The sequence below is a fragment of the Somniosus microcephalus genome, chromosome 4 (assembly GCF_052327205.1).
Source record: "Somniosus microcephalus isolate GS21.2 chromosome 4, FLI_Smic_1.0, whole genome shotgun sequence".
Lineage (NCBI taxonomy): Eukaryota > Metazoa > Chordata > Chondrichthyes > Squaliformes > Somniosidae > Somniosus > Somniosus microcephalus.
Window position 1 is genome coordinate 249972289 of NC_140990.1, and position 19559 is coordinate 249991847.

Here is a 19559-nt window from a genome sequence, read left to right on the forward strand (position 1 = left end):
TACCAATGCTATAAGCCTCACATCCACATCTAACAGCTTGCAAAAACTGTCAGCTATTCAACCATGACACATCACCCAAACAGATTGCACCACACACTGACACACTTCCCTTTCTCTTGCAGGGCAAGATGGCTCACAACCGAAGGCAGCAGATCATAACCGGTGGGGGACAGGCGTGCCTGCAGACCTAACCCCCATGGAGGATCCGGTGCTGGTCATTATTGGGAGGGCCATAGCTGTGCCCATAGTCAGTGGCGGGGCTGAAACCATAGAAGGTATCCTCATACATAATCCTGCTTCTCACATCCCACTTCCCCCTCATAAGAACATATATAAGAACATACATAAGAAATAGGCGCAGGAGTAGGTCATTCGACCCTTTGAGCCTGCTCCGCCATTCAGTGAGATCATGGCTGATCTTCTGCCTCAACTCCATTCACCAGCCCTATTACCATATCCCTTGATGCCTTTACTAGTCAGAAATCTATCGACTCTGTTTTGAATATACCCAATGACTAAGCCCTCTGGGGTAGAGAATTCCAAAGATTCACCACCCTCTGTGTGAAGAAATTTCTTCTCATCTCAGTCCTGAATGTCCGACCCTTTATCCTGAGGCTGTGGCCCCTGGTTCTAGTTTCCCCAGCCAAGGGAAACATTTTCCCAGCATCCACCCTATCAAGCCCTGTAATAATTTTGTATGCTTCAATGAGATACCCTCTCATTCTTCTGAATTCAAGAGAATAGAGACCTAGTTTACTCAATCTCTTCTCATACGACAGTCCCGCCAACCCAGGAATTTAGCTCATGAACCTTCGTTGCACTCCCTCTATGGCAAGTATATCCTTCCTTAAGTAAGGAGACCAAAATTGTACACAGTACTCTAGGTGTGGTTTCACCAAGGCCCTATATAATTGGAGTAAGACCTCTTTACTCCTGTACTCAAATCATAGAAACATAGAAGATAGGAGCAGGAGTAGGCCATTTGGCCCTTTGAGCCTGCTCCGCCATTCAATGAGATCATGGCTGATCATCCAAATTCAGTACCTTGTCCCTGCCTTCTCCCCATATCCCTTGATCCCTTTAGCCTTAAGAAATATATCCAACTCCTTCTTGAATATATTTAATGAACTGGCCTCCACCGCCCTCTTGTAATGAAGGCCAGCATACCATTTGCCTTCCTAATGGCTTGCTGCACCTGCACATTCATTTTCAGTGACTCGTGTACAAGGACACCCAGGTCCCTTTGAGCATCTGCATTCCCCAATCTTTCACCATTTAGGAAATACTCTGCCTTTCTGTTTTTTCTACCAAAGTGGATAACTTCACATTTATCCACATTATATTCCATCTGCCATGTTCTCGCCCACTCACTGAGCCTGTCGAGATCCCCTTGAAGCCTGTTCACATCTTCTTCACAACTGACACTGCCACCTAGCTTTGTATCATCAGCAAATTTGGAAATGTTACATTTAGTCCCCTTCAAATCATTGATATAGATTGTGAATAGCTGGGGCCCAAGCACTGATCCTTGCGGTACCCCACTAGTCACAGCCTGCCATCCTGAAAAAGACCCGTTTATCCCTACTTTTTGTTTTCTGTCTGTTAACCAATTCTCAATCCATGCTAGTATATTACCCCCAATTCCATGTGCCCTAATTTTGTTCACCAACCTCTTGTGTGGGACCTTATCGAAGGCCTTCTGAAAATCCAGATACACCACATCTACCGGTTCCCCTTTGTCTACTCCACTAGTTACATCTTCAAAGAACTCAAATAGGTTTGTCAAACAGGATTTCCCTTTCATAAATCCATGTTGACTCTGCCCAATCTTACTATTAGTTTCTAAGTGCCCAGTTATTGCATCCTTTATAATAGATTCCAGTATTTTCCCAACTACTGATGTGCGGCTAACAGGTCTGTAGTTCCCCGTTTTCTCTCTCCCTCCTTTCTTAATTCGCGGGGTTACATTTGCTATCCTCCAATCTGCAGGAACCGTTCCAGAATCTATAGAATTTTGGAAGATGACAACCAATGCGTCCACTATCTCAATGCCACCTCTTTCAAAACCCTAGGATGTAGGTCATCCGGTCCTTGGGATTTATCGACTTTTAGTCCCATTAATTTTGCTCGTACTGTTTTTTTACTAATAATAATTTCTTTAAGTTCCTCATTCTCGCCACACCCTTGGTTTTCTCATATTTCTGGGAGGTTTTTTGTGTCTTCCTCCGTGAAAACAGAAACAAAGAATTTATTTAATTTCTCTTTCATTTCCTCATTTCCCATTATAAATTCTCCCGTCTCTGACTGTAAAGGACCTACATTTACCTTCGCCAGTCTTTCCCTTTTCACATACCTATAGAAGCTTTTACAATCCGTTTTTATATTTTTTGCTAGTTTGTGCTCATATTCCATTTTCACTTTCTTTATCAATTTCTTGGTCCCCCTTTGCTGATTTCTAAAAAGATCCCAATCCTCAGGCTGACCGTTTTTTCTTGCAACTTTATAAGCTTCCTCCTTTGACTTAATACTAGCTTTAATTTCTTTTGTTAGCCATGGTTGGATCACTTTTCCTTTAATTATTGTCCTATTTGATAACTGTACTAATGTAATTTTCATGGTTTTATGACAAATGTTGTTTCCTGTAACTCCAGCATCAGAGCTATACTTCTGTTGAATTTCTAGAGCTGGATTATCCTCTTTGATGCAATGCTGCTGGATCCTTGGTGGGGCAGGATAGACACCTGCCCCATGCCTGTGCCCTTGACCCCAGCTGACTTCCTGGGATCAAGGCAATTTGAGTAATTTGTGTGGGCCATTGCTGGGTCACCGACCTCAGGTGAGGGGCAGGGAAATTGCTGTGCCTACAGAACATAGGAACATGAGTAGGCCATTTAGCCCCTCAAGCCTGTTCCATCATTCAATGAGATCATGGCTGATCAGTATCTTAACTCCATTTACTCGACTTGGTTCCATATTCCTTAATACCCTTACCTAACAAAAATCTAGCAATCTAATTTTTGAAATTTTCAATTGACCTAGCCTCAACCGCTTTTTGTGGGGGGGAGAGTTCCAGATTTCCACTACCCTTTGTGTGAAGAAGTGCTTCCTGACACCATGCCGGAACAACCTAACATAGTGTGGCCAGTCTACCATGGCCAACTTGTCCCTCATACCCTTGTAGTTTCCTCTGTTTAGATTGAAGACCTTAGTTTCAGATTGGACTACATCACTCTCAAACTTAATATATAGTACACTGGAATATTTTTATTTCATTTGTATGTCAGAAAAAATGTTGCCTATCAACTCAAAAAAGTCACTACATTTTGATTTACGCTGTTCTGAAAGAAATATCAAATTTATTGTTTTATGAACAAAATTGACAAAGCTTTACATATTCCAAAACCAGGAAGAACAATGTATTTGAACAAGACACTCCCTTTACCTGTTGGCTGGCTGTTTCTGACACTTTAACATCCAAAGATCCAGCGAGTACAGCATACCAACTTGTTCCAATGTCTCCTTGTCGAAATACTATGAAGCAAACGTACAAAAGAACATTGTAAAACATGGTCCGGAATAGCTCTCACTAACACTCTAACCAATAAGCATATACAGAAATACTTAGAAGACATTTCATGCACCAATATTTTACTCCATGGTTCTGGTCAGTCTTATCCCTAAACACAGAATGACAAATTCATAGAATCACAGAAGTTTATAGCACTGGAGGAGGCCACTCAGCCCATCATGCTATGTTGGTCTTTGCTAGCACAGTCCAAAAATAATCCCACCGCTCTGCACTCTCCCCATCACCCTGTATATGCCTCTGCTTCAAATATTTATCGACTCTTCCTCTTCCCGTAAAAGATGAAAATCAAAAATAATTTTTAATTTGTGTGAATTCGTGCATAATGTTCAAGAGCATTAAACAGACAGAACATTATACATCCCAACCCCAGGAAGAACAGTTTATACAAACAAAACCAGAAGCATACATGCCACGCTAGAAAACTAGGAAAAGCTGACTAATGGTTTCAAAATAGCTGGCACAGCCCCAAAAAGCTGACACCTCAAGAACGACCTTGACTATAAGCCTATGGCATGTGTAAAAAAGTAGTTATGCACAATTTGTAACTTAAACTGCAGATATACATAATATTCCTTGGTTTTGTATTGGAGAAAAAAAGTGTACATGAAAGCCTGAAGGGGAAAATTCAACTGTTGATGGTACAAAATTGAGGCTACATTTCAAGAGGGATCTGGGGGGAATGTTCTTCCAGAACATTTAGAATTCGTAGACTAAAAGTGATACATTCTAGTTAATTTTAAGCATTTTCATAGTTCAGAATCTTAAAAAGGATTTTTGAGTAGAGAAAATATTTTAGGAACTGTGCATTTAAAATTACTGACATCTTCAAATTAAGCATTTTTATAGATCAATTTTTTAATTATGTAGCTGAAGTGAAATGGTTTGCAGTATTCATTGAGTGTGCCTTTTCTGTCAAAGGTTAACAAAATGTTTCTGCTAGGGTTAGTATGTTGGTGAGCTTATCATGTAAAGCAGAATATTACTGATATTTATACAAAGCATACTAATTTTTAAAAATACAGTTTTTATTTTAAGTTTTTTTCACCATTTGTAGATTATTCACCATCAAGCATCATTCTTGAAGATGGAGGGCAGGATGAAATGGGGGTCATCTTTAATGCAATTACAATCAATTTCACTCTGAAGTTGAATGGAGAAAAGGATAGTTTAAATAGGCTGAAGTGGATGATGTCAGCTTTTCTTCTCTTGAAATGGATAATTAGCTGTAATGTTGAGCATTGTCTAAGTAGCTGACAGATTGTAATTGATGGGGCTTAGATTTTAGAAGAGGAATTTGTAAATATCATGCCACGACACTTTCCGATATGAACTTCAGGAGATTAAAATTCATTGAGACTGCACAGAAGCCGGGAACTAATATTTACCATTAATGTTATTCGATAATTTTTAAAGTACTTTTAAAGTCTACGAAGCTCTAAAAATCAGCACCAGTTTAATTCTGAAGTTGTAGTATTTTTCACAATGGTTAAAAGAATTTGCATTCAGGGAAAAATTAGTGTACGATTCAACTGGAAATATAACAAGCACATAGTGTAGCCTAGTGTAAAATTGTGTTGAGCTATAGACTTACTTTTCCCATACCAAAACAGAGAATATTATAGTTTAAAATTCCTGTCAGAATTTGCTCCCTATGAGAGTCAATCAGAATATAATAAATTGCAATTCCTATAAAATTTTAGTATATTTTAATTAGGATCACACTGGATAATATTGGTCATTAAAGAACAGAAAATGACCCAGATGTATATCAGAAATGAGTAACTCATATTATAAGCCTCAAAAGACTTGCTTCTCAAAAGCTTCTATTCAGACACCTGGCAGTGTGACTGGTTTCTGCAAAAACAAATGAGAATGTAGAATATGTGGCACCATAAATTCAATGGCCTAGAAATTGGTTGACTGGACACTGAAAATGGTCATTGTGCCGGAACAGGTAGGCCTGAGGCACATCCAATATTGGGCCTTCAGCCTCAGTTAAATAAGACCGGCGAGCTGCATACGTCTGCTGGACGCCCCCGGTAGCTCACCAGCGAAGAGGATTTCAATTTTGGGCTGCTGCATCATGGGCTCTTCCACCCACCGTTCAAGTTAACACAATTAATTCCCATTTCAAACTGGAACACTTCTTTCCCCCTCTCCTGTTCAAGTTGGTACACGTCTTCCCCCCAGTTCAACCTGGCACTCTTACCCCCTCAAGCCTTCTCAATTCTCGCTGCCACTCTTCCTCCCCACACCCTCTCAGTTAATGCTCACATTCCCAGCTGCTCCCCTCTATTTCCCAAAGCATAGATCCTAGCTTCTGTCCCCTTCCTCTCCCCTTCATTTCTGCCTTCCCTTTCTCCTTCATTGCCCTCAATTTCCCTTTCCATTCTTTCTCCAAGTTATTTTTCCTCTTCCCTTTTCATTGGCACCCATTCTTCCCTCTACCCTTTCCTATCAGTGTCACTCCTACATGAAAGCTGCTGCTACTGGAGATGATTCCGAGTGCTGCATACTGTAGGCCGGAATTGCTGTTCTTGTAGGTGACTTGGGGGAGAGATTTTCCTGGAGTGGACACAGTAGGAAGTGGGGTTGGAAGCGGGTGGCGCATGTGGGTGGTGAGACAAAATGAAGTGGCCTGAGATGGCCTTGTCTGTAATTGAGACAATGGGAGTAGACAGGCCATGTGAGTTGGCAGAGTCGAGGTAGTGGCTATGAATATGGTTAGGAGAAGTTACGGGAAGACAGGAGGGAAGTGAAATCAGAGGTGAGCAAGGTCCATTGAGATGGAGACTGAAATCAGCAAGTGTGAAGAGTCACTCAGTGCAGAGGCCAAAGGAGGAAAGATATCAGAGAGAACCCCGAGATTGGCCTTGGGGGCGCAGTAGTCAATGAGAATTTTAAAGGAGATGTGAGAGGGATAGAACAAGGTGAGGTACTCGAAGGAGAAGAAATTACCAGTGGAGTAGGGGAAGAGACCAAGGTGTGATTTGGTGATAAGGGCTACACTGCTACTGTGCCAGTTTAGGTGGGGCAGGTGGTGGAAAGTATAGTCAGTATGATCATAGTATAGTTAGTCAAAGTATAGTCAATCAATATGGTTTCAGTATGGGGCAAAATATCAGCACCCATGAGGCAAGTTTCAGTTAAAGCTAGGATGTCAATACAATCATTCACAATAGGGTTGTGGATGGCAAGGGCCTTGATGCGAATGAATGGATATTCTGGAGAGGAATGCAGAGAGGGGTGGTGATTGTTGATCCACTGCAGAGTCCGAGGAGGTGGTGATGGATGGAGTGAGTGGGACGGGAAGGCGGTTAACAAGGCAGTTGGGGTCGCTGCTCATAAAGAGACAGCGACTAGTGCTTCAATGGGCCCTTCAGAGAATGCCAAGAGAGGCACAGAGGGTAGTTCTGGGCTTATCCAAGGGCGATTCAAGCCTGGGACAATGGCAGGGAAGTAGGAAGGCAAAGGACTGGTGATGGTTTGGAGCAGGAATTGGAGGGGAAAAAGTACCTGAGAGGGAAGAAATGAATGGTGGCATGACTAGGTGACAGGTAAGGAAGAGAGAAGGCAGTAAAAATAGGCCTAGAGGGGAAAAAAAGGAGTTAGAAGTAATGGGCTCAGAATAATCAGCAGCATCCAAAATGTGCACACGAATGGACACAGTAGCAATTCGGGTTAAATTCAGGTAAAGTCTTATGTCCAATGATGGGATGAAGTTGACTTGTAGACAAGGTTGAGTCAGCTTGTAGCATCAACGAACCAACGTCCAGGTTCAGAGACAATTGGTTAGCAATGAAAAGTCAGGCATGGATTCCCACTTCTGGTCATTATCCAGCAACCCCTGTTGGAAATGCGACTGTGTGAGCATCGAGTAAAGACAGAATTAGATTTAGTTGTAATTCTCCTGTGCTTGAATAATCTGCTGACAGTTGCTTTATGGCTGACACAAGAAGAATCATCACTTGTATGAGATACAAGAGGACAACCAGAATTCAGAGAGACAATTGGGTCAGGAGGGGCAGGGAGGAGAAAAAAATTGTCAAGAAAAGAATTAAAGGGACAGAAAATGGTAATGAAAAGGAAGTAATGGTGAGGTCATTTAGTTGATGAGAATGAGCTTTTTCTTTGTTCAAAGAAAAAGCTGCTGAAAGGTTCGAGCCATCATAGCCCAAAAAGTAAATAAAATTTCTAAAGAGCTAAGAAATGTAGTGAATACAGTGACTTGAAACATCATCTAAATTATAAAAGCACTTACAGTGAGAAATGTTTTGCAGGGACAAACATCTAAGAGTATCCAAGAGAAAATGATAACCAGATATGTTAATCAGCTGAAGGAAGGAGCCAGCACATCCTGAGGTACTCCCATTCTAGTACAACTATTTATCAATAAGAAATACCAATAGTCCTTTATAATAAGTTTGTCAGTAAGATTTAGCAAATCTGGCAGATCATATATATAATGATCTGAGTTGAAGTTTGTTTGCTGTGCTTGTAGTAATTAATTAAATACCAGTTCTTTGTTTTCAACACCTTGCGATGTATTGAAGGCAAATTATTGATCTGGTTAGGAGATTAGAAGACAGAGAGTAGGGACAATGGGCTATCAACAAAAAGTGCTGGAAGTACTCACCAGGTCAGGCAGCATCTCTGGAGAGAGAGAGACACAGAGTTAACATTTCAAGCCTGTGACCTTTTGTCAGAACTGGAACTGCTTCCGTATGTCTTCCTTTTTGCTCAACTAAGGATTCCCCTCCATCGTGGTTGATCCGGCCCTTGACAGTGTCCGTCCCATTTCCCGCACTTCTGCTCTCACTCCTTTCCATCCCTCCCAGAACCACGATAGGGTTCCCCTTGTTCTCATCTTCCACTCCACCAGCCTCCACATTCAACGGATCATCCTTCGCCATTTCCGCCACCTTCAACGCAATGCCACCACCAATTATTTCTTCCCCTCCCTCCCCATCTCTTTCAGCATTCCGAAGGGACCGTTCCCTCCAGGACATCCTGGTTCACTCTTCCATCACCCTCAACACCTGCTCCCCTTTCCCACGGCACCTTCCCATGCAAGCGCAGCAGATGCAATGCCTGCCCTTTCACTTCCTCCGTTCCCACCATCCAGGGCCCCCAAACACTCTTTCCAGGTGAAACAGTGATTTACTTATACTTCTTTCAATTTAGTATACTGTATTCACTGCTCACAATGCGGTCTCCTCTACATTGAGGAGACCAAAACCAGATTGGGTGATTGCTTTGATGAACGCCTCCATTCAGTCCGCAAGCGTGACCTTGAGCTTCCGGTCGCTTGCCATTTTAATTGTTGCCCCACTCCCACTCTGTCCTCGGCCTCCTACACTGTTCCAAAGAAGCTCAACGGAAGCTCAAGGAACAGTACCTCCTCTTTCGATTAGGCATTTTACAGCTTTCTGGACTCAACATCGAGTTCAACAATTTTAATTTATAACCACTCCTCTCCCTTTACAGCTCCTCCACACCCATCTTTTGTTTCTTTACTTGACAAATCCCTTTTGTCATTTAAATCACTCCTGCCATCCACCCTATCACAGACCTTTCCTTTTGTTTTTGCCTCCTCCTCTTCCTCCCCCCTTTCCCTGCACCTGAAATTGCTTAAAACCTGTTACATCTGTAACATTTTCCAGTTCTGACAAAAGGTCACAGACTTGAAACGTTAACTCTGTTTTTCTCTCCATAGATGCTGTCTGACCTGCTGAGTATTTCCAGCATTTTCTGTTTATATTTCAGATTTCCAGCATCCGCAGTATTTTGCTTTTGTATTAGGGTTAATGGGTAATGTGATGAAATAACTCTGTGTTCTGGCATTTGTATTGTTGTTGTTGTTGTTGTACTTGTTAATGTCTGGAATGTTCCACCGGTGTAACCACTAATGCTCCTCCCTAGCCCTGCCCCTCTTCTGGAATGTTCTACCAAGGGCTGGGTCAGTGATGAATGATGGCTGCCCTGTGTTAACTTGATGCCATGTTCTTACTTAATAAAAGCCTTTAGTTTTAAGCTTTAACCTCATGGATTCAGGCAGTTATTTGGCACATCAATTTTATTAAGTAACAACTTTTGGAAGATGGATCGATTTTTGAAACCAGAGCGTCTGGATATCGATCCCCATTCGGCAGACGCGTCGAAGAAATTTACGCATTAGCTTCGATGTTTTGAACACTTCATCGCATCGGTCGATTCAACGGTTAACAAGTTGGGTCTTCTAACCAACTTGGTAAGTCATCAAACTTACTCGATAATTGAAGATATTACTACATATGAAGAGGCCCTCGCAGCCCTTAAGGCCCAGTACCTTAAGTCGGTTAACGAAGTATACGCCAGGTATCTTTTGTCTACTCGCAGGCAATTACCCGAGGAATCGCTGGACGATTTCCTGCAGGACCTTAAGGCTTTGGCTAAGGATTGCAACTACAAGGCTGTCTCTGCCATAGTGTATCAGGAAGAAGCCATCCGCGATTCTTTCATATCTGGCCTCCGATCTAATTATATTTGACAGAGACTCCTCGAGAACGACTCGTTAGTTTTAAAAACGGTCGTCGCTACTGCTCGATCGTTAGATGTAGCCCAGAAGAATTTAGAAGTGTATGCATCAGCCCATGCGTCTCTCTCAGCCTCGTGTGTTCCGAGTATGGAGGCATCCATAACACCAATGGAGCCTCCACTTAATCCTATTGTTGCGGCTGTACCCCATGGGTCTAAGTGTTATTTTTGTGGCCAATCTAAACACCCCAGGCAAAGAGGCTACCTGTTTTAAATGTAAGAAACGGGGACATTTTAGTAAAGTGTGTAAGGGTAATCCTGTACCCAATGTCTTCTCTGCTGCCGCCTATCGTTTTACTCTAGCCTCGGCTACGGTTGACCAGACCATACCGTGTTCCTTGTCGAAATCTATGATGGACATCAAGATTAATGGTCGTCCTACTGGGTGTTTGATAGACTGTGGCAGTACTGAAAGTTTTATACACCCCAACCTTGTTAACTCCTGTTCATTGAAGGTGTATCCTACTCGAAGTGAAATTGTGATGGCGTCCAAGTCCCTTACTTCGGAGGTAACTGGATATTGTAAAGTCACATTGACTGTTAAGGATACAGAGTATAAGGACTTTAAACTCCTCATATTACCTCAGTTGTGTGTGAACTTAATTTTAGGCTTGGACTTCCAGTGTCAGCATGAGAGCGTTACCCTTAAGTATGGTGGATCTCAGCCTCCACTCACAGTCTGCGGCCTTTCTACTTTAAAAGTAAGTCCGCCTTCTTTGTTCGCGAACCTTGCCCCTAATTGTAGACCTATAGCGACTAAGAGTCGACAGTATAGTTCAGAAGATAAAACATTTATAAAAGAGGAAGTGGAAAGGCTTCAACGGGAGGGAATCATCGAACACAATAATAGCCCGTGGCGTGTCCAGGTGGTGGTGGTTAAAACTAATGAAAAGAAAAGACTTGTGGTCGATTATAGCCAGACTATAAACTTGAATACCCAATTAGACGCCTATCCTTTGCCTCATATTTCTGAGATGGCGAACCAGATAGCTCAGTACCGCGTGTTCGCCACCATTGATTTAAAGTCTGCCTACCATCAACTCCCCATTAAAATAGAAGACCGACCTTATACGGCCTTCGAAGCTAATGGGCGCCTGTACCAATTCCTTAGGGTGCCCTTTGGAGTGACGAATGGGGTATCCGTCTTCCAACGGGAGATGGATCGTATGGTGGATGAATACGCGTTGGAAGCAACATTCCCGTACCTGGACAATGTTACTATCTGTGGGCGCGACCAACGGGAGCATGATCAAAGTCTCGCGAAGTTCTTAGAGACTGCAAAGAGGTTAAACCTGACCTACAACGAAAACAAGTGTACCTTCAATACTACACGTTTGTGTATTCTTGGTTGCGTTGTGGAGAATGGGGTAATCGGGCCAGATCCTGAAAGATTACGCCCACTTAAGGAATTACCTTTACCTCACACTGTAAAAGCTTTAAGAAGGTGTCTGGGATTCTTCTCGTACTATGCCCAGTGGGTGGCTAACTACTCAGATAAAGTCCGACCTCTTATTAAGTCGACGTCTTTTCCGCTATCGGCGGAAGCTCAGGAGGCTTTCCTTAATATCAAACGGGACATTGAGAAGGCAGTGGTATGTGCCGTGGATGAGAAGATCCCTTTTCAAGTGGAAAGTGATGCATCTGATTTTGCGTTGGCAGCAACTGTTAACCAAGCTGGTAGACCAGTAGCTTTCTTCTCTCGTACATTGCAAGGACCAGAAGTTCGACATTCTTCAGTGGAAAAGGAGGCACAGGCAATTATCGAAGCAGTCAGGTATTGGAGACATTATCTCGCTGGCCAACGTTTTACGCTCATTACTGACCAGCGATCCGTGGCCTTTATGTTCAACACTAAGTAGAGAGGCAAGATCAAAAAATGATAAGATTTTAAGATGGCGAATAGAACTGTCAACATATGACTATGATATTCAGTACAGGCCTGGAGTATTTAATGAGCCATCGGATGCTTTGTCATGAGGAGTATGTGCTAGTCTAGGTATAGATAAGCTTCAAAGTCTCCACGACGCACTCTGCCACCCTGGGGTTACCAGAATGAACCACTTCATTAAGTCCCACAATCTACCCTACTCTATTGAGGAGGTCCGGACAATGACCAGAACCTGTCGTGTTTGTGCTGAATGCAAACCCCGCTTCTATAAGCCGTCCGAGCCAGCTCATCTTATTAAAGCAACTCGACCATTTGAGCGTTTGAGTCTCGATTTTAAACGTCCCCTTCCATCGAGCGACCGTAATGTCTATTTTCTTAATATTATATACGAGTACTCTCGGTTCCCTTTTGTTATCCCCTATCCGGATGTGACCAGTGCTGTTGTAATTAAATGCCTCTGCCAACTGTTTTCCTTGTTTGGCATGCCTAACTATATACATAGTGATAGGGGTTCTTCCTTTATGAGCGGAGAATTGCGACAGTTTTTGCTATCGAAAGGGATTGCAACGAGTAGAACTACCAGCTATAACCCTCGTGGTAATGGGCAGGTCGAGAAAGAAAATGCGACAGTGTGGAAGGCTATCGTACTGTCTCTGAAGTCGCGAGGCCTGCCGACCTCTCGCTGGCAGGATGTCCTGCCAGACGTGCTGCATTCCATAAGGTCTCTTTTGTGTACAGCGACGAATGCCACCCCTCATGAAAGGATGTTTAGTTTTCCAAGAAAAGCTACTAATGGAGTAATGTTACCCACATGGTTGACGGCCACGGGCCCTGTGTTGTTGCGCAGACATGTGAGAGGCCACAAGACTGATCCACTGGTGGAGGAAGTACAACTCCTTCATGCTAATCCCCAGTATGCGTATATTCAATATCCGGATGGGCGAGAGGATACGGTCTCTATTAAAGATCTTGCACCTGCTGGAGCTCGAAAAGAGTTCAACTCTGAGAGTAGAGTTTTCAATCGTGGTATTGGACCTTCAGAGACACAAACCCTCAGTGTGGAAAATACTGATGATTCTGGGAATTCGAATGAACCAGAGTTAGTACTCCGGGAGGAACCTCAGCAAGAGTTACGTCGTTCCCAGAGAATTATCAGACCTCCTGACAGACTGAATCTATAGCAGGGGGTGAATGTGATGAAATAACTCTGTGTTCTGGCATTTGTATTGTTGTTGTTGTTGTTGTACTTGTTAATGTCTGGAATGTTCCACTGGTGTAACCACTAATGCTCCTCCCTAGCCCCGCCCCTCTTCTGGAATGTTCTACCAAGGGCTGGGTCAGTGATGAATGATGGCTGCCCTGTGTTAACTTGATGCCATGTTCTTACTTAATAAAAGCCTTTAGTTTTAAGCTTTAACCTCATGGATTCAGGCAGTTATTTGGCACATCAATTATGTACTCGAATTGGAAGGAAGTGACTAGTGGTGTCCCACATGGATCTGTGCTAGGGCCTCAACTATTCACTATCATTATTAATGACTTAGATAACGCAGTAGAGAGCCATCAATCCATGTTTTCCAATGACACAAAGATCGGTGATACAGTAAGTATTGGAGACGGGAGCACAAAATTACAAAGAGACATTCTTAGGTTAAGTGAGTGGGCAAAACTGTGGCAGATGGATTTCAACACAGGTAAATGTGAGGTCATCCATTTTGGACCAGGAAAGGATCGATCTGAGTATTATTTAAATGGTGGAAAGCTAGGAACAGTGAAGGTCCAAAGAGATGTTTCACAGATCACTAACATGTAGCAGTCAGGTACAAAAAAAATCAAAAAGGCTAATGAAATGTTAGCCTTTATAACTAGAGGGCTATCATATAAAGGGGAGGAAGTTTTGATACAGCTATACAAAGCCCTGGTTAGACCACATCTGGAGTATTGTGTACAGTTCTGAGCACTATACCTTAGAAAGGATGCATTAGCCTTGGAAGGTGTATAGCGCAGATTCACCAGAATGCTGCCAGGACCGCAAGGGTTAGATTATGAGGAGTGATTACATAAAAAAGGCTTGTATACCCTGGAATATAGATGGCCAATGGGTGATTTGACTGAAGTTTTTAAGATTTGAAAGGCATTGGTAGGGTAGATAAAGAGAAACGTTTTCCGCTGGTGGGGGAGTCTTGGACAAGAGGGCATAACCTTAAAATCAGAGCCAGACCATTCAGGAGAGAAGTTAGGAAACACTTTCTCACGCAAAGGGTGGTAGAAGTGTGGAACTCTCGTCCCACCAAAAACGGTAGCTCAAGTAATAATTTTAAAACTAAGATTGCTGGACTTTTTCTAGACAAGGGTATAAAAGGATATGGATCCAAGGCAGGTGGATGGAGTTAAGATACAGATCAGCCATGATCTCACTGAATGGTGGAACAGGTTCAAGGGGCTGAATGGCCTACTTCTGTTGCTATGTTCCTATAATGGGTGCCTGTTCCGATAGCATTCGTTTTACTCTATCACCCAAAATCAAATTTATCCCAATATATGTAAATCCCACAGATTAAGGTGTGACTCAACAATGTCATATCTGACTCCAAAGCTTAGACATTTGATGGCGTTGCACCCATTTCTCAGGCACTAAACGGGCACCTAAGTCACCCACATGACAGCCAGAAAGTGCACTTTCATTACGAGCCAGAAGTACGCCACCTTCAATGTTGATATAGTCAAAATATAGGTTTCCAGGGCCCATGTCTGAAACAGGCTTTAAGCCCATTGCATATGAAAATAAGGGGCCAAACGCCTGTTTATGGCCTCATATGCAACATTAGTTTGCCCTGAGGCAATGAGTGCATTCAGGAAAACCACATCTGCAGGCCACCACCAAAAAGGTAAGTATGTTAAAAATACTTACCTGAACATGGAGCCAGGAGAAGCTGGAGCGCTCCACTTGACCCCACATTGAAACCACAGGCCGCTGCCAGACACCGCTCCCCCCGCATCCCCCCCACAATCATGACCTTGATCGCGCCAATCACCACTGCCACACCCCCGATCATAGCCACCGTCAACTCCCCCAATCCCGGCCACTGCTACCCTCCCACTCGATCACACCTCGCCCCCCTCCCAATCACCCCCCTCTCCCAGTTCCCTTTAAGGATTTACCTGAGGACCAATGCTGGCAACACAGCAGCACACTCTGTGAGGCCTTGTCTCTGACAAGCTGCCTGGGGATGCCCATTAAGTATCCACAGCTTGCCAGTTTGATGATAATAAGGCTCGAGGCTAAATATTCGGTGCGCCTTAAGCCTATTCATTCAGGCGCAGGGATCGTTCCCTGTGCACCCTGCGTGCCCGTTTTTGGGTGTGAATGAATTTATAAGCCTAAATTTGTTTGTTTTTTGAAAGTAAAATTAAAATGTACTATTGAAATCATGTACTGAGAACTGGACTAAATCCTTGTGCCATTCAACCCCAATGCAGACATCAAAATCATCCATCTGATACAAGCTTATTGCTTAGAATGAGCTTCAAGCTGTGATACTGCTGGGAACGTATTAGTTCTCACACAACTCTCATTTATTTTTAGTTGATGTATTAGAGGTCAACTTAATTTAAACAACAGGAAAAATATATAATCCACGTATTCTATTCAGAGGTGCCATGTTAGAGTTGGGCTTTAGACATGACAGATAAACATTTTGGTGTATGACATAATGAGCTACAGTAACTGTTTGGCAGTTTGAATCTGCCTAAAGGTTGGAGATCATTACTAGCAGTATTTGAGAAAAATCTTAAAACCAATTAGCACTGATTCATGGGTATGCAATATGTAACTTTCTAGTAATTATCTTTTGAACCATTTTTAAATGCAAGTCACATCAGATATTTGAAACTATTCAAAACTATAATAATTATGAAAATTACGGCAGATTGCATTTCTGTTGCATTGTTTATTGCCCTCAAGTCGGCCCTTGTTTCAGGCTGTCAGTTTCTTTTATAAATGATTATTTTGCATAACAATAGAGTCCCATCAGAATGATCTGCTATCAATACAGATGTCTAAAGGAACAAATGTTCCGAGGTAATTATACCAATGTATCTGTCAACATTTGAAATTTGTAAAGTGGGATGGCACAGGGAGAAAGAATCAGAAACTGAACCCATAGACTGAACTCCTTTTGTAGCACAAAAACCAATAAACAAGCATATTACAAATTTGTGCAGTGATTTTAAAGCAATGTGCACGTGTTAGCGCCAATCTAGACAGTAACCTGGGTTTTCCTGAAAACTTGCGTACACCATTATTCCAGCAGATATTCTAGGAAATATTGGGGCAGAATTTGCTGGCAAAGTAACGGCGGGTTTAATGTGCACACCATTATTAGTGTATAAATCATCCAGCAATTTGTGATGAGGAAGAGATACCCTGTGAGTTGCAAATCATCACAAATTGCTGGTCGATTTGCTCTGCTCCACAGTCAGCCTCGCGAAAACGGCATGAGTTTCAAGAAATTGCTGCATTTGCTCATTAATTACAAATTAAACTCACTGCAGAAAGTTAGGGCTGGTTCTTAACAGCGTAATGACCCTTTTAGGAGCAATGGAAAAGGAAATAGGGTGAATTAGAATCAAATTAGATACAGAAATAGAAATAAAAAGAGGGAAAGAAAGAGAGTGGATTAAGAGAGAGAAAAAAGAGACAGAAAGGAAAAGTAAGAAAAACATAAAAAAGAACAAGCAGAAAAAGACATTGTAACCAAATGTAGCAGGGTGATTGAGGGCTGGTATGTCAGCCACCGGCCGATAAGGGCCCTGATCCCTGAGTAAGGGTATGGTCCTTTAAGAAACCTCAACTTTAAGAGGAAGGATATGGCTCCTTTAAGAACCTCACCTTTTAAAGGTAATTGCAACTGGAGTGAGGGGAGAATTTTCCAGCCAGCTGAGAAGAAGAGGGTGAGGTTCAAGTGAAGTAAGAAAAAGGCTGATAGAGGCTGAGAGTTGGGGGAGTTTTCTAGGACTACTGTTTGTAGGGGAAAGGAGGCTCCAAGATGGTAGGACTGTGTAACTGTAGGAATGGCTAGATTCCTAACTAAAGGACTGAGGTCGAGTCAGTCTATCAAACAAACGATGTTTAATATTAATCAACAGAGTTTAAAACGAAAACACAGGAGAACTACATTACAGGTCTGTACTCTTTGCTGGCTCCACCAGGACTGGCTAGGGCGGGTCCCCAGCCTGACGTCATGATGTCATCATGTTTTCCCGCCGCTGGAGGATCACGTGATCAACGTGATGACGTCATCGCGTTTGGTCTCATTCTTAAAGGGACCGCGCTATGTACATGCAATGATATGAACAAAGATACAGATTCATTCTGTAGCTAATAATTTGTTAAAGATAATTATGTACATTAGATCAGAGTCCCCCTGGTGGCTCCGCCACATGCGCCCCCCCAGAATTGTCTTTAACAGTAAAATCAAATCAAATCAAAATCAAATCAAATCAACTTTTGTCATTGTTAGTGCACAAGTGCAGTCAATCGACTAGGAGGTCTGACAAGCCTGTCAGAGCGACTCCTGTATTCTTGGAGTGGACGTTGTTGAACAGCGGGCGGGCTGGCGGATGGAAGCCTTCGGTCTGGCGTGGATGCAGCGGGAGGTCGACCACGTCGTGGTGGCTGTGCAGTCTCTACTGGCCAGTCGATGTCCAGGTGTGCCGGTTTGAGACGGTCAATGGAAATGTGGTCGGGTTTACCACCGATGTCTACAGAGAAACTCTTGTCACCTGTCTCCAGTACGCGAAAAGGGCCTGTGTAAGGGGCCTTGAGCGGATCCCTATGGGCATCATGACGAATGAATACAAATTCAGCATTCTTTAGCTCCGCTGGTACGTGTGAAGATGGAAGGCCGTGATGCGAAGTTGGGATAGGCGCAAAAGCCCTGGCTGTTTCCCGGTAGCTGCTGAGTTGTTCGGCTGCGGACCACAGCTCAATTGGAAGCGGCAGGAAATCTCCCGGTACACAGAGTGGCTGGCCGTACACGAGCTCCGCAGCGGACGATTGCAGGTCCTCTTTGGGTGCCGTGCGGAGACCCAACATGACCCACGGAAGCTTATCCACCCATCCGGCGCCTTGGAGGCTGGCCCTCAGCTATGCCTTTAACGATCTGTGGAAACGCTCGCACAAACCGTTTGCTTGCGGGTGACAGGCCGTGGTGCGGTGAAGCTTGGTGCCGAGACCCTGGGCCACAGCATTCCAGAGCTCGGAAGAGAACTGTGGACCGTGGTCTGAAGAAATGTCCGCCGGAACGCCGAAACGTGCGACCCACGAGGAGTGGAATGCTCTGGCGACATCAGCGGACGTAGTAGACGCCAGAGGAACTGCCTCTGGCCATCTAGTAGTACGATCGACCATGGTGAGGATGTGTGTGAACCCCTGCGACGGTGGAAGCGGCCCGACGAGGTCGACGTTGACATGGTTGAATCGACGTTCTGGTACCGCGAACGTGGCCAATGGGGCCTTAACGTGATGTTGCACCTTAGACGTTTGACAGACGACGCAGGTGTTAGCCCAGTCGCGGATATCTTTACGCATTCCTCTCCAGACGAACTTAGCCAACATTAATTTTTGAGATGCCTTCACGCCAGGATGCGAAAGCCCATGTATGGCGTCAAAAACTTTGCGGCGCCAGGTGACTGGAACGATCGGGCGGGGATCTCCCATGGAAACATCGCAGAGTAACGAGGTGTCTGCAGCGTGGAATTGCACATCGGTCGGTTGGAGGCTAGAGGTGTCGGTGCGATACGCCTGTGTTTCAGGGTCGGATGCCTGATCGGTAGCCATGAGGGCATAATCGATGCCCAGCTAGACCGCCCATACGGTCGCGCGAGAAAGGCAATCGGCTACCAAGTTGTCCTTGCCAGCTACGTGTTGGACGTCTGTCGTGAATTCTGAAATGAAAGTTAGCTGTCGCTGCTGTCGAGCCGACCATGGTTCGGCGGTCTTGGCCATGGCGAAGGTCAGTGGCTTGTGATCTACAAACGCAGTGAAGGGACGTCCGTCTAACAAAAAACAGAAATGGCGGATAGCCAGGAACAGCACCAGCAACTCCCGGTCGAAAGTGCTGCATTTGCGTTCGTTGCGCCGGAGTTGGCGGCTGAAAAATGCCAGTGGTTGCCACGTCCCGTTGACCCACTGTTCCTGCACAGCGCCTATGGCATAGTCGGAAGCGTCGGTGGTAAGGGCGATGGTGGCACCTGGCAGAGGGTGCGCCAACATAGTTGCATTGGCTAGAGCGGTTTTTGTGTTGTCGAAAGCGTTGTCCATTTCAACCATCCAGGCTATTGTATCCTTTCCGACCTTGCCTTTGAGGGCCTCGTAGAGGGGCTGCATGAGTCGTGCTGCCTTGGGCACAAAGCGGTGGTAGAAATTCACCATGCCCAGGAATTCTTGAAGAGCCTTGGTGGACTGCGGCCTTGGAAATGCCGTAATTGCTTTGACCTTTGACT

General features: G+C 44.0%; 1 protein-coding gene across 2 annotated transcripts in view; it reads right to left on the minus strand.

Annotated features, from left to right (window-relative positions):
* Positions 1-19559, minus strand: part of rapgef4a (Rap guanine nucleotide exchange factor 4a) — a 389151-nt gene that overhangs the window by 320705 nt on the left and 48887 nt on the right. For both annotated transcript variants that reach the window (XM_085986188.1, XM_085986187.1), the window contains one exon: positions 3443-3531. In XM_085986188.1, the coding sequence (XP_085842314.1) occupies positions 3443-3531 (89 nt within the window). The remainder of the gene's footprint in view (positions 1-3442; positions 3532-19559) is intronic.